At 39.8% G+C, this 12,197-nt stretch overlaps 1 protein-coding gene across 1 annotated transcript in view; it reads right to left on the bottom strand.

The window, feature by feature from the left end:
• Window positions 1–12,197, bottom strand: part of USH2A (usherin) — a 716,035-nt gene that overhangs the window by 206,074 nt on the left and 497,764 nt on the right. The window contains exon 44 of the mRNA XM_028104725.2: window positions 1,076–1,285. Within this exon, the coding sequence (XP_027960526.2) occupies window positions 1,076–1,285 (210 nt within the window). The remainder of the gene's footprint in view (window positions 1–1,075; window positions 1,286–12,197) is intronic.

Raw genomic sequence — 12,197 nt, 5'->3', positions numbered from 1 at the left:
ATGATGATAAATTATTCACCCATCTGCAGCACTAACACATATCTATTATTTGTCTCCTTTTCCCATTCCTTCACTCCATACCTCCCAGGGAAAAAAAAAGGAAAGAAAATTTGCTCCTTAAGCAAAAAATAAAACTCAAATACATTGAGGCTGAGCCTGGTGGAATGTAAAAAATCATTTGATGTTACTAGCTTGTAACTCAAGCAATATGAAGCAATAATGCAATATTGTCATTATGTAAATGATTTTGAATGTTGATTACCATAGGTAATGATGAAATCTAACATTAGGAAAAAAATCTTGCTTGGCGTTAAATTACACAATTATTCAAGCATGTCAGAAATAACTATGCAAAGACCTATTTTTATCATAAGAACCCATCTTAACTAGTTGAAAAATTGTCCTTGTGATCCATTCTATTTTATAAACAAAAGGTGTCGACCTTTGGCACCACAAAGGGAAATGGGTTCCACACTTAAAGTGCTCTGCTAATGACCTGGAACACTTGCTTGGGAGGTAATGATATTATAATGTTTATAATGAGACTTTATAAAGCCAAAAAGATTAGAAAGACCATTCCAAACACATTTCAGATTCACAAGTTGCTTCCCTTGCTTCCTCCCCCTTGCTAACTGGCTTAGAAATGAGTCATAGGCAATTTTTCTCAGTGGCTGAACTTCCACCTACCATTTCTGGTGACTCAGGGAGAGCCCTCACTGTGTCTGGCTGCCGTTTTGAAAAGCATACTGCTTCTGAGAGCAAATCTTAAAAAAAATGTTCCTAAATGTCACCATTTATTGATGTGAACACAGCTTCAAACTCAGCATACACTGAAAAGAACAGGAACAAACTGGGCTAATATCCCATTATTAGAGCCTTGGGCTGTTCTCTCTAAGGGACCGCGTATTGATCTGCCACTTGACGACAGCGAGCACTTAAGCATTTTAGTCCCAACCCCCTTCCCTCCAACACCGGAAATTTTATAATGGAGGGACGACTGATCTCAGCCTCTGCAAGAATCAATCAATTTCATTTGCATCTCTGAAGCCAAGTGCCCCTTGAAATCTAGACTCACCCCCATCGAAAGTGGTTGCGCGCAGTACTTCACCACTGATGCTGTGGACTCCATTGAAGACAGAGATAAAAATCTGATACTCCGTGTTTGGATTTAAGTGGCTGATGACATGAGAGTTTACATCTGGGAGGATTTTGAGAGATTCATTTGAGGTAGCAGAACTCCAAAAAAGTGTATAATATTCAACATCACCTTGTAGGTCTTGAAAGGCTGTTAACAATAAATGCAGGATACTGTAAATGTGGCTGATCTAAAAGGGCCTCAGGGGAAAAAGACAGAGGATAAACTTTATCGTCAGCTGTGTCTACAAGGGGAAAATGGAACACTTATGGACACTTTTTTATGGTGGTATTGTTTTTATTTTATTAACAAAGTTGATTTTCTTCCCCTCAATCCATGATTAATTACACAGAGACTTATCTTTATAGGAAAATAAACTTCTAAATTTCTTTTAAATATTTTAGCTATGTTACTTACAGTTATTCAACTAATCTTCAAAACTTTAATATAACAGTTACAAAAGGAAACTAAGAGTAAAATAAAGTATTCAAAACACGGAACATCTTCCATTTCTAAGTAACATCATCCTTGAGAGAAGTCTATGCTAATGCAAAACAGGGTATTTTCTGACACAGATTCTAGAACTTGAGGCATTTTTAAAATTGCTAAATGCTACCTAAAAGAATGTTAGACAGATATCCTGTTATGTACACTGTTGATGAAGTAGACTGATAACAACATGCTCTCCTTAAGGATTTGCTCAGTAGGATCCTGGGATGATATTTGAATTTTTCTCAAGGTTCTCATTCTTTTCTCAGTTCACTGTGTTTCTATGATGTAGACAAATGTTTAAAAGGTGCCAAAATCAATCACTTACTGTCTCACAAATATAACTCATTAATTCCCCAACCATCATCCTTTCAAAGACCGGTTTACTGTTTTCTTTTTCTGCTTTTACCCGATTTCTCCTTCTTTGCCCTAAGTTCTGCTTCTCATTACCTTTCTACAATGATGCTTGGTGGGAATGCAAGCTGGTACAGCCACTTTGGAAAACCGTATGGAGGTTCCTCAAGAAGTTAAAAATAGAGCTACCCTATGACCCAGCAATTGCACTACTGGGTATTTACCCCAAAGATACAAATGTAGTGAAAAGAAGGGGCACCTGCACCCCAATGTTTATAGCAGCAGTGTTCGCAATAGCCAAACTGTGGAAGGAGCCGAGATGCCCTTCAACAGATGAATGGATAAAGATGTTCATATATACAATGAAATATTACTGAGTCATCAGAAAGGATGAATATCTACCATCTGCATTGATATGGATGGAACTGGAGGGTATTATGCTAAGTGAAATAAGTCAATCAGAGAAACAATTGTATACGGTTTCACTCATACGTGGAACATAAGGAATAGCACAGAGGACCAGAGGGGAAGGGAGGGAAAACTGAATGGGAAGAAGTCAGAGAAGGAGACAAACCATGAGAGACTCTTGGCTCCAAGAAACAAACAGGGTTGCAGAAGGGAGGGGGTGGGGCATTAAGGAGGGCATGTGATCTGAGGAGCACAGGGTATTTATGCAACCAATGAATCATTGAACACTACATCAAAAACTAATGATGTACTATATGTTGGCTAATGGAATTTAAATAAAAAAATAAAGTACATAGATTTTAGCTACAAAAATACAAAAAGAAAAAAGAAACAAGAAATAAAAATAGAAAGAAGCCATAAAACAGCTGTATTTTGGGGGGCAGAGCAAGATGGCGGAGGAGTAGGAGACCTAGATTTCGTCTGGTCTCAGGAATTCAGCTGAATAGGGATCAAACCATTCTGAACACCTACGAACTCAACAGGAGATCAAACAGGAGAGTAGCAACAACTCTCTGAACAGAGAAGCGACCACTTACTGGAAGGTAGGGCGTGCGGAGAAGTGAATCCGAGGCGATATTCGGGAGGATAGACGGCGGGGGCGGGGCCTCCGCCGGCCGCTTCTGGCAAGTGATAGAGCCGCGGAGCACAAAATCGGACCTTTTAGAACTTGACTCGCTGCAGTGGCTAAGCGGGGGGTGGAATCCTCCCGGGACAGTGTGGTCTCAGGACCCTTGGGGTCACAGAGAGACCGGGGGTGCCTGAGTGCGCCAGAGCTCCCAGGTATCAGAGCGGGTAAGCTGGCTGCAGAGACGGAGCAGAGTCGCGGGCTCTCAGCTCGGGGTTGCCATAAACTGTGATCTGCGGCCCAGTCGGGGCACGGCTCCTCCAGCAGGGACCCAACAAGCAGCAGATCCGGGGAGACTCCCCTTCCTTCCTGGGGAGGAGCGGCGCGGGAACGCACTGCAGGGATCTGCTGGGTTTGGAGACTCCGCGCGGGGTCGGGTGCCAGAGATAGCAACGCTCGATCACAGGCCGGGTGAGCACGGAGTGCGGCCGGAGACCGGGGACACGGAAGTGACTGCTTTTCTCTGGGGGCACACTGAGGAGCGGGGCCCCGAGTTCTCAGCTCCTCCGGGTGGAGATTGGGAGGCCACCATTTCTGCCCTGGTCCTCCAAAGCTGGACTGAGAGCTTGCAGGGAACAAAAGCTCCTGAGAGCAAACCGGAGCAGCTTCCTTAGCCCGGACAGACAAGGGCGGGGCAATTCCGCCCCCGGCAAAGACATTTGGAAACCACAGCAACAGGCCCCTCCCCCAGAAGATCAGCACAAACAGCCAGCAAGCCAAGACCAAGTTGATCGATCAAGGAGAATGGGAGAACTCCAGCGCTAGGGGAATACTGCACATAGATTCATGGCTTTTTTTTTTTTTTTTTTTTACCATGATTCATTATTTCATCAAAGTTAATTCTTGTTGACTGTTTTTTTTATTTTTCTTTTTCCCTTTTTCAACCAACATCTTATCAATCCCTTTTTAAAAAAAAAATTTTTATTTTTCATTTTTAGAGTCATATTTTATCCCTTCATAGTAGTTACCCTTATTTTTGGCATATATATATAAGTTGTTCTCTCTTTAATTTGAGGTACAGTTTCTTCTAACAGATCAAAATATACCCTAAATCACTAGTATATGGCTTTGTTCTAGTCTCCTGCCTGATCACATTCTCTCCCTTTTTCCTTTTTTTTTTTCTTAAATCTTCTTTCCTTTTTCAAACAACTTATCTTACCAAGTCCTTTTATAAAATCTTTTATAATTTTCATCTTTACAGTCATCTTCCATCCCTTCATTGTATCAACCCTTATTTTGTACATATATGTCTTTCTTCCTTTAAAATTTTAGGACGCACTTTTTTCTAACAGACCAAAATACGCCCAAAATCTAGTGTGTGGCACTGATCTATGCACTAGCCTGATCATATTTGATCATATTCTGCTTTTTTTGTATTGTTTTGTTTTTGTTTTTATCTTTTTTTTTTTTCCTCTTTCTTTTTTCTTTCTTTCCCTTTCTTTTCCCCTGGTTTCAGGTCTTTTCTGATTTGTATACAGTATATTTGCTGGGGACGTTGTAAACCTGTTAGCATTTTGTTCTCTCATTCATCTATTCTCCTCTGGACAGAATGACAAGACGAAAGAAATCACCTCAGCAAAAAGAACAAGAGGTAGTACCGTCAGCCAGGGACCTACTCAATACGGACATAAGTACGATGTCGGACCTAGAGTTCAGAATCATGACTTTAAAGATACTAGCTGGGCTTGAGAAAAGCGTGGAAGTTATTAGAGAAACCCTTTCTGGAGAAATAAAAGAACTAAAATCTAACCAAATCGAAATCAAAAAGGCTATTGATGAGGTGCAATCAAAAATGGGGGCACTAAATGCTAGGATAAATGAGGCAGAAGAGAGAATCAGTGATATAGAAGACCAAATGATGGAAAATAAAGAGGCTGAGAAAAAGAGAGAGAAACAACTACAGGATCACGAGGGCAGAATTCGAGAGATAAGTGATACGATAAGATGAAACAACATTAGAATAATTGGGATCCCAGAAGAAGAAGAGAGAGAGAGAGAGAGGCAGAAGGTATACTGGAGCAAATTATAGCAGAGAACTTCCCTAATGTGAGGAAGGAAACAGGCATTAAAATCCAGGAGGCACAGAGAACCCCTCTCAAAATCAATAATAATAGGTCAACACCCCGACATCTAATAGTAAAACTTACGAGTCTCAGAGACAAAGAAAAAATCCTGAAAGCAGCTCGGGAGAAGAGATATGTAACCTACAATGGTAGAAACATTAGATTGGCAACACACCTATCCACAGAGACCTGGCAGGCCAGAAAGGACTGGCAAGATATCTTCAGAGCACTAAACGAGAAAAATATGCAGCCAAGAATACTATATCCAGCTAGGCTATCATTGAAAATAGAAGGAGAGATAAAAAGCTTCCAGAACAAACAAAAACTAAAGGAATTTGCAAACACGAAACCAGCCCTCCAAGAAATATTGAAAGGGGTCCTCTAAGCAAAGAGAGAACCTAAAAGCAGCAAAGAGCAGAAACGAACACAGACAACAGACAGTTAACAGTCACCTTACAGGTAATACAATGGCACTAAATTCATACCTTTCAATAGTTACCCTGAATGTAAATGGGCTAAATGCCCCAATCAAAAGACACAGGCTATCAGATTGGATTAAAAAACAAGACCCATCAATATGCTGTCTGCAAGAGACTCATTTTAGACCCAAAGACACCCCCAGATTGAAAGTGAGGGGGTGGAAAACCATTTACCATGCTAATGGACACCAAAAAAAGCTGGGGTGGCAATCCTTATATCAGACAAACTAGATTTTAAAACAAAGACTGTAATAAGAGATGAGGAAGGACACTCTATCCTACTTAAAGGGTCTATCCAACAAGAAGATCTAACAATTGTAAATATCTATGCCCCGAACATGGGAGCAGCCAATTACATAAGGCAATTAATAACAAAAGCAGAGAAACACATTGACAACAATACAATAATAGTGGGGGACTTTAACACCCCCCTGACTGAAATGGACAGATCATCTAAGCAAAAGATCAACAAGGAAATAGACTTTAAATGACACACTGGACCAAATGGACTTCACAGATATATTCAGAACATTCCATCCCAAAGCAACGGAATACACATTCTTCTCTAGTGCCCATGGAACATTCTCCAGAATTGATCACATCCTAGGTCACAAATCAGGTCTCAATTGATACCAAAAGATTGGGATCATTCCCTGCATATTTTCAGACCACAATACTTTGAAAATAGAACTCAACCACAAGAGGAAAGTCGGAAAGAACTCAAATACATGGAGGCTAAAGAGCATCCTACTAAAGAATGAATGGGTCAACCAAGAAATTAAAGAAGAATTAAAAAAATTCATGGAAACCAATGAAAATGAAAACACAACTGTTCAAAATCTTTGGGATACAGCAAAGGCAGTCCTGAGAGGAAAGTATATAGCAATACAAGCCTTTCTCAAGAAACAAGAAAGGTCTCAAATACACAACCTAACCCTACTCCTAAAGGAGCTGGAGAAAGAACAGCAAATAAAGCCTAAACCCAGCAGGAGAAGAGAAATCATAAAGATCAGAGCAGAAATCAATGAACTAGAAACCAAAAGAACAGTAGAACAGATCAACGAAACTAGGAGCTGGTTCTTTGAAAAAATTAACAAGATTGATAAACCCCTGGCCAGACTGATCAAAAAGAAAAGAGAAATGACCCAAATCAACAAAATCATGAATGAAAGAGGAGAGATCACAGCCAACACCAAAGAAATACAAACAATTAAAAGAACATATTATGAGCAACTCTATGCCAACAAATTAGATAACCTGGAAGAAATGGGTGCATTCCTAGAGATGTATCAACTACCAAAATTGAACCAGGAAGAAATAGAAAACCTGAACAGACCTATAACCACTAAGGAAATTGAAGCAGTCATCAAAAATCTCCCAACAAACAAAAGCCCAGGGCCAGATGGCTTCCCAGGGGAATTCTATCAGACATTTCAAGAAGAATTAATACCTATTCTCCTGAAACTGTTCCAAAAAATAGAAATGGAAGGGAAACTTCCAAACTCATTTTATGAGGGCAGCATTACCTTGATCCCAAAACCAGACAAAGACCCCATCAAAAAAGAGAATTACAGACAAATATCCTTGATGAACATGGATGCAAAAATTCTCACCAAAATACTAGCCAATAGGATCCAACAGTACATTAAAAGGATTATTCACCATGACCAAGTGGGATTTATTCCTGGGCTGCAAGGCTGGTTCAACATCCGCAAATCAATCAACATGATACAATACATTAACAAAAGAAAGAACAAGAATCATATGATCCTCTCAATAGATGCAGAAAAAGCATTTGACAAAGTACAGCATCCTTTCTTGATCAAAACTCTTCAGAGTATAGGGATAGAGGGTATATACCTCAATATCATAAAAGCCATCTATGAAAAACCTACAGCGAATATCATTCTCAATGGGGAAAGGCTGAGAGCTATTCCCCTAAGGTCAGGAACGCGGCAGGGATGTCCACTCTCACCACTGCTATTCAACATAGTATTAGAAGTCCTAGCCACAGCAATCAGACAACAAAAAGAAATCAAAGGCATCCAAATCGGCAAAGAGGAAGTCAAACTCTCACTCTTTGCAGATGATATGATACTGTATGTGGAAAACCCAAAAGACTCCACCCCAAAACTGCTAGAACTCATACAGGAATTCAGTCAAGTAGCAGGCTATAAAATCAATGCACAGAAATCAGTGGCATTCCTATACACCAACAACAAGACAGAAGAGAGACAAATCAAGGAGTCGATCCCATTTACAATTGCACCCAAAACCATAAGATACCTAGGAATAAATTTAACCAAAGAGGCAAAGGATCTGTACTCAGAAAACTATAAAACACTCATGAAAGAAATTGAAGAAGACACAAAGAAATGGAAAAACGTTCCATGCTCATGGTTTGGGAGAATCAACATTGTGAAGATGTCAATGCTACCTAGAGCAATCTACACATTCAATGCAATCCCCATCAAAATACCATCCACTTTTTTCAAAGAAATGGAACAAATAATCCTAAAATTTGTACGGAACCAGAAGAGACCCAAAATACCCAGAGGAATACTGAAAAAGAAAAGCAAAGCTGGGGGCATCACAATTCCGGACTTCCAGCTCTATTACAAAGTTGTCATCATCAAGACAGTATGGTACTGGCACAAAAACAGACACATAGATCAATGGAACAGAATCGAGAGCCCAGAAATGGACCCTCAACTCTATGGTCAACTTATTTTTGACAAAGCAGGAAAGAATGTCCAATGGCAAAAAGACAGTCTCTTCAACAAATGGTGTTGGGAAAATTGGACAGCCACATGCAGAAGAATGAAACTGGACCATTTCCTTACACCACACACAAAAATAGACTCCAAATGGTTGAAAGACCTAAACGTGAGACAGGAGTCCATCAACATCCTAAAGGAGATCACAGGCAACAACCTCTTTGACCTCAGCTGCAGCAACTTCTTCCTAGAAACATCGCCAAAGGCACGGGAAGCCAGGGCAAAAATGAACTATTGGGATTTCATCAAGATAAAAAGCTTTTGCACAGCAAAAGAAACAGTTCACAAAATCAAAAGACAACCGACAGAATGGGAGAAAATATTTGCAAATGACATATCAGATAAAGGGCTAGTATCCAAAATCTATAAAGAACTTATCAAACTCAACACCCAAAGAACAAATAATCCAATCAAGAAATGGGCAGAAGACATGAACAGACATTTCTCCAAAGAAGACATCCAAATGGCCAACAGGCACATGAAAAAGTGCTCAACATCGCTCGGCATCAGGGAAATCCAAATCAAAACCTCAATGAGATACCACCTCACACCCGTCAGAATGGCTAAAATTAACAAGTCAGGGAACGACAGATGTTGGCAGGGATGTGGAGAAAGGGGAACCCTCCTACACTGTTGGTGGGAATGCAAGCTGGTGCAACCACTCTGGAAAACAGTATGGAGGTTCCTCAAACAGTTGAAATTAGAGCTACCGTTCGATCCAGCAATTGCACTACTGGGTATTTACCACAAAGATACAAATGTAGGGACCCGAAGGGGTACGTGTACCCCAATGTTTATAGCAGCAATGTCCACAGTAGCCAAACTGTGGAAAGAGCCAAGATGCCCATCGACAGATGAATGGATAAAGAAGAAGTGGTATATATACACAATGGAATATTATGCAGCCATCAAAAGGAATGAGATCTTGCCATTTGCAATGACGTGGATGGAACTGGAGGGTGTTATGCTGAGTGAAATAAGTCAATCAGAGAAAGACATGTATCACATGACCTCACTGATATGAGGAATTCTTAATCTCAGGAAAGAAACTGAGTGTTACTGGAGTGGTGTGGGGGTGGGAGGGATGGGGTGGCTGGGTGATAGACATTGGGGAGGGTATGTGCTATGGTGAGCGCTGTGAATTGTGCAAGACTGTTGAATCACAGATCTGTACTTCTGAAACAAATAACGCAACATATTTTAAGAAAAAAGAAAAAGAAGATAACAGGAGAGGAAGAAAAGGGGAGTATGTCAGAGGGGGAGACGAACCATGAGAGATGATGGACTCTGAAAAACAAACTGAGGGTTCTAGAGGGGAGGGGGGTGGGGGGATGGGTTAGCCTGGTGATGGGTATTGAGGAGGGCATATTCTGCATGGAGCACTGGGTGTTGTGCACAAACAATGAATCATGGAACACTGCATCAAAAACTAATGATGTAATGTATGGTGATTAACATAACAATAAAAAATTAAAAAAAACCAGCTGTATTTTCTTAGGCAGGAAATAGTATAAGTATACTATACAGTATACTGCTCTACTTATGTTAGTATTATTTTTAAAGACCTTAGGCAGAAACTATTACCTTGATTCGTGTTAGAATTGTGGGGTGGAATGTTGGTTTACGAACCTCCTGAAATTGTATGTAAAAGTATGTGTCAAACAGTTCAGTAGCACTAGTCCAAGGATTGAGAAGAAAAGGTGGCATTTCTCTTTATGGTCATTAAAGTACAGTGTCTCTGATATATGAGATTGTAGCATATGGCCACTTAAAGGAATACAGCTTTAGAGGATGTATGACTTTCTTTTAAGGACCCCTTTTCCTTTAGATCTTGGGGGTCTTGAATAAAAACTGAATGCTGAGCACACTACTGCCTTCATTTTATCTCTAGCAATAGTCAAAAAGGTTTGGTATGCCAACCTAGTTGAAAGAGTTTATAGTAAGAGATCTTTAGTAACAAACTTGGAAAACTCTGGGGATTAAGAGTTTCTTTTCTCTGATATCACAATATGTAAGCACCTTCAATAACGAGGTCATTGTTGTGCATTGGCAGGAACTGGTTATTCGTATCCATCAATATTTTTCCGGATAATGTTAGTCAAGTATAGCAAAGCCACTGGTGCTGTGAGTGCAAAATTTCTTCTTTCATTAGAATTATTTTTTACTGGCTTACAATGGTATTACTCATTAATTTATGGCAGCTGAGGTATAACAGAAAGTATACTAGATTTGAAGTTCACGTTGTATTTTAGTTAAGTCCGGACTCTGGTTAGAGATACAAACCCTAAAGATATAATTTGATGAAGTGCTTTCAAAATTTACTGGCAATTATAAATGGGTTTTACCTGGGTTATTAAATGTGCCTGATATCTATTCCATTAAGTTTCAATCAATGTACCTATGTATATACATTGAAAATATTGCAGCTACTGCTGTAAGTTCAACATGAGAAAGATTGTGTGTTGATATCTGGATAAAATTCCATTGGATGCCCATTCTTAGGCATGTACCATATGTCAATCCTTTTGAAATAGAACAAAATCTATTGTCCCTCAAAAGATAGAAAAAGATGGCAATTGAGTTCCTTTGGTAATGTCTTACTCCATGATATGGAGGCCTCTGTAATCAGAAATAGGCAGCATCTCTGGGCAGTAAGTGCCAGATTTCTGCATTGTCTTACCTCTCAGCAACATCTCCTTCAACATTTCTTTTTACTCACTCATTTAGTGCAGAGTCCAAAACAGAAAAGTAGTAGACACACATTATATCTTCATATCCTAGTCATCTGATGAGAAGTTCTAGGAGCATGCACAAGAGTATGCTTTTTCATTGTTCAAACAAGTTTTTAAACTTCAGTGGGTTCTTCCCAAGTCACTGAACTGTCTAAGAAACAATACATCCTCAGTTCTATAAGCCAGCACAAAATTAAAGGCTGCTGACCTTGAGTCTACCTCTGAGAGAGGAATCCTGTTGGAATTAAAATAGCTGGAATGAGGAGACAAGTAAATTTTACCCTCCCTGCATATTGGTAAAAGCTGGGCCTGAACATAGTTCCATTTTTATTTTTTTTCTTTATTTTTTTATTATGTTATATCACCATACATTACATCATTAGTTTTTGATGTAGTGTTCCATGATTCATTATTTGCATATAACACCCAGTGTTCCATGAAGAACGTGTCTTTAATACCCATCACCAGGCTAACCCATCCTCCCACCCCCTTCCCCTAGAACCCTCAGTTTGTTTTTCAGAGTCCATTGTCTCTCATGGTTCATCTCCCCCTCCGATTTCCCCCCCTTCATTCTTCCCCTCCTGCTATCTTCTTCTTCTTTTTTTTTTAAACATGTAATGTATTATTTGTTTCAGAGGTACAGGTCTGTGATTCAACAGTCTTACACAATTCACAGCGCTCACCATAGCACATACCCTCTGCAATGTCTATCACCCAGCTGCCTAACCCTCCCAACCCCCACCATTCCAGCAACCCTCAGTTTGTTTCCTGAGATTAAGAATTCCTCATATCAGAACACAGGCAGCAACCTCTTCAACCTCAGCAACAGCAACTTCTTCCTAGAAACATCACCAAAGGCAAGGGAAGCCAGGGCAAAAATGAACTATTGGGATTTCATCAAGATAAAAAGCTTTTGCACAGCAAAAGAAACAGTTCACAAAATCAAAAGACAACCGACAGAATGGGAGAAAATATTTGCAAATGACATATCAGATAAAGGGCTAGTATCCAAAATCTATAAAGAACTTATCAAACTCAACACCCAAAGAACAAATAATCCAATCAAGAAATGGGC

The sequence above is a fragment of the Eumetopias jubatus genome, unplaced genomic scaffold (genome assembly GCF_037043125.1).
Source record: "Eumetopias jubatus isolate StellerSeaLion01/CBP00866 unplaced genomic scaffold, mEumJub1_p1.0 scaffold_12, whole genome shotgun sequence".
In the NCBI taxonomy this organism is placed as follows: Eukaryota; Metazoa; Chordata; class Mammalia; order Carnivora; family Otariidae; genus Eumetopias; species Eumetopias jubatus.
This window is presented reverse-complemented; position numbering and strand designations above follow the sequence as displayed.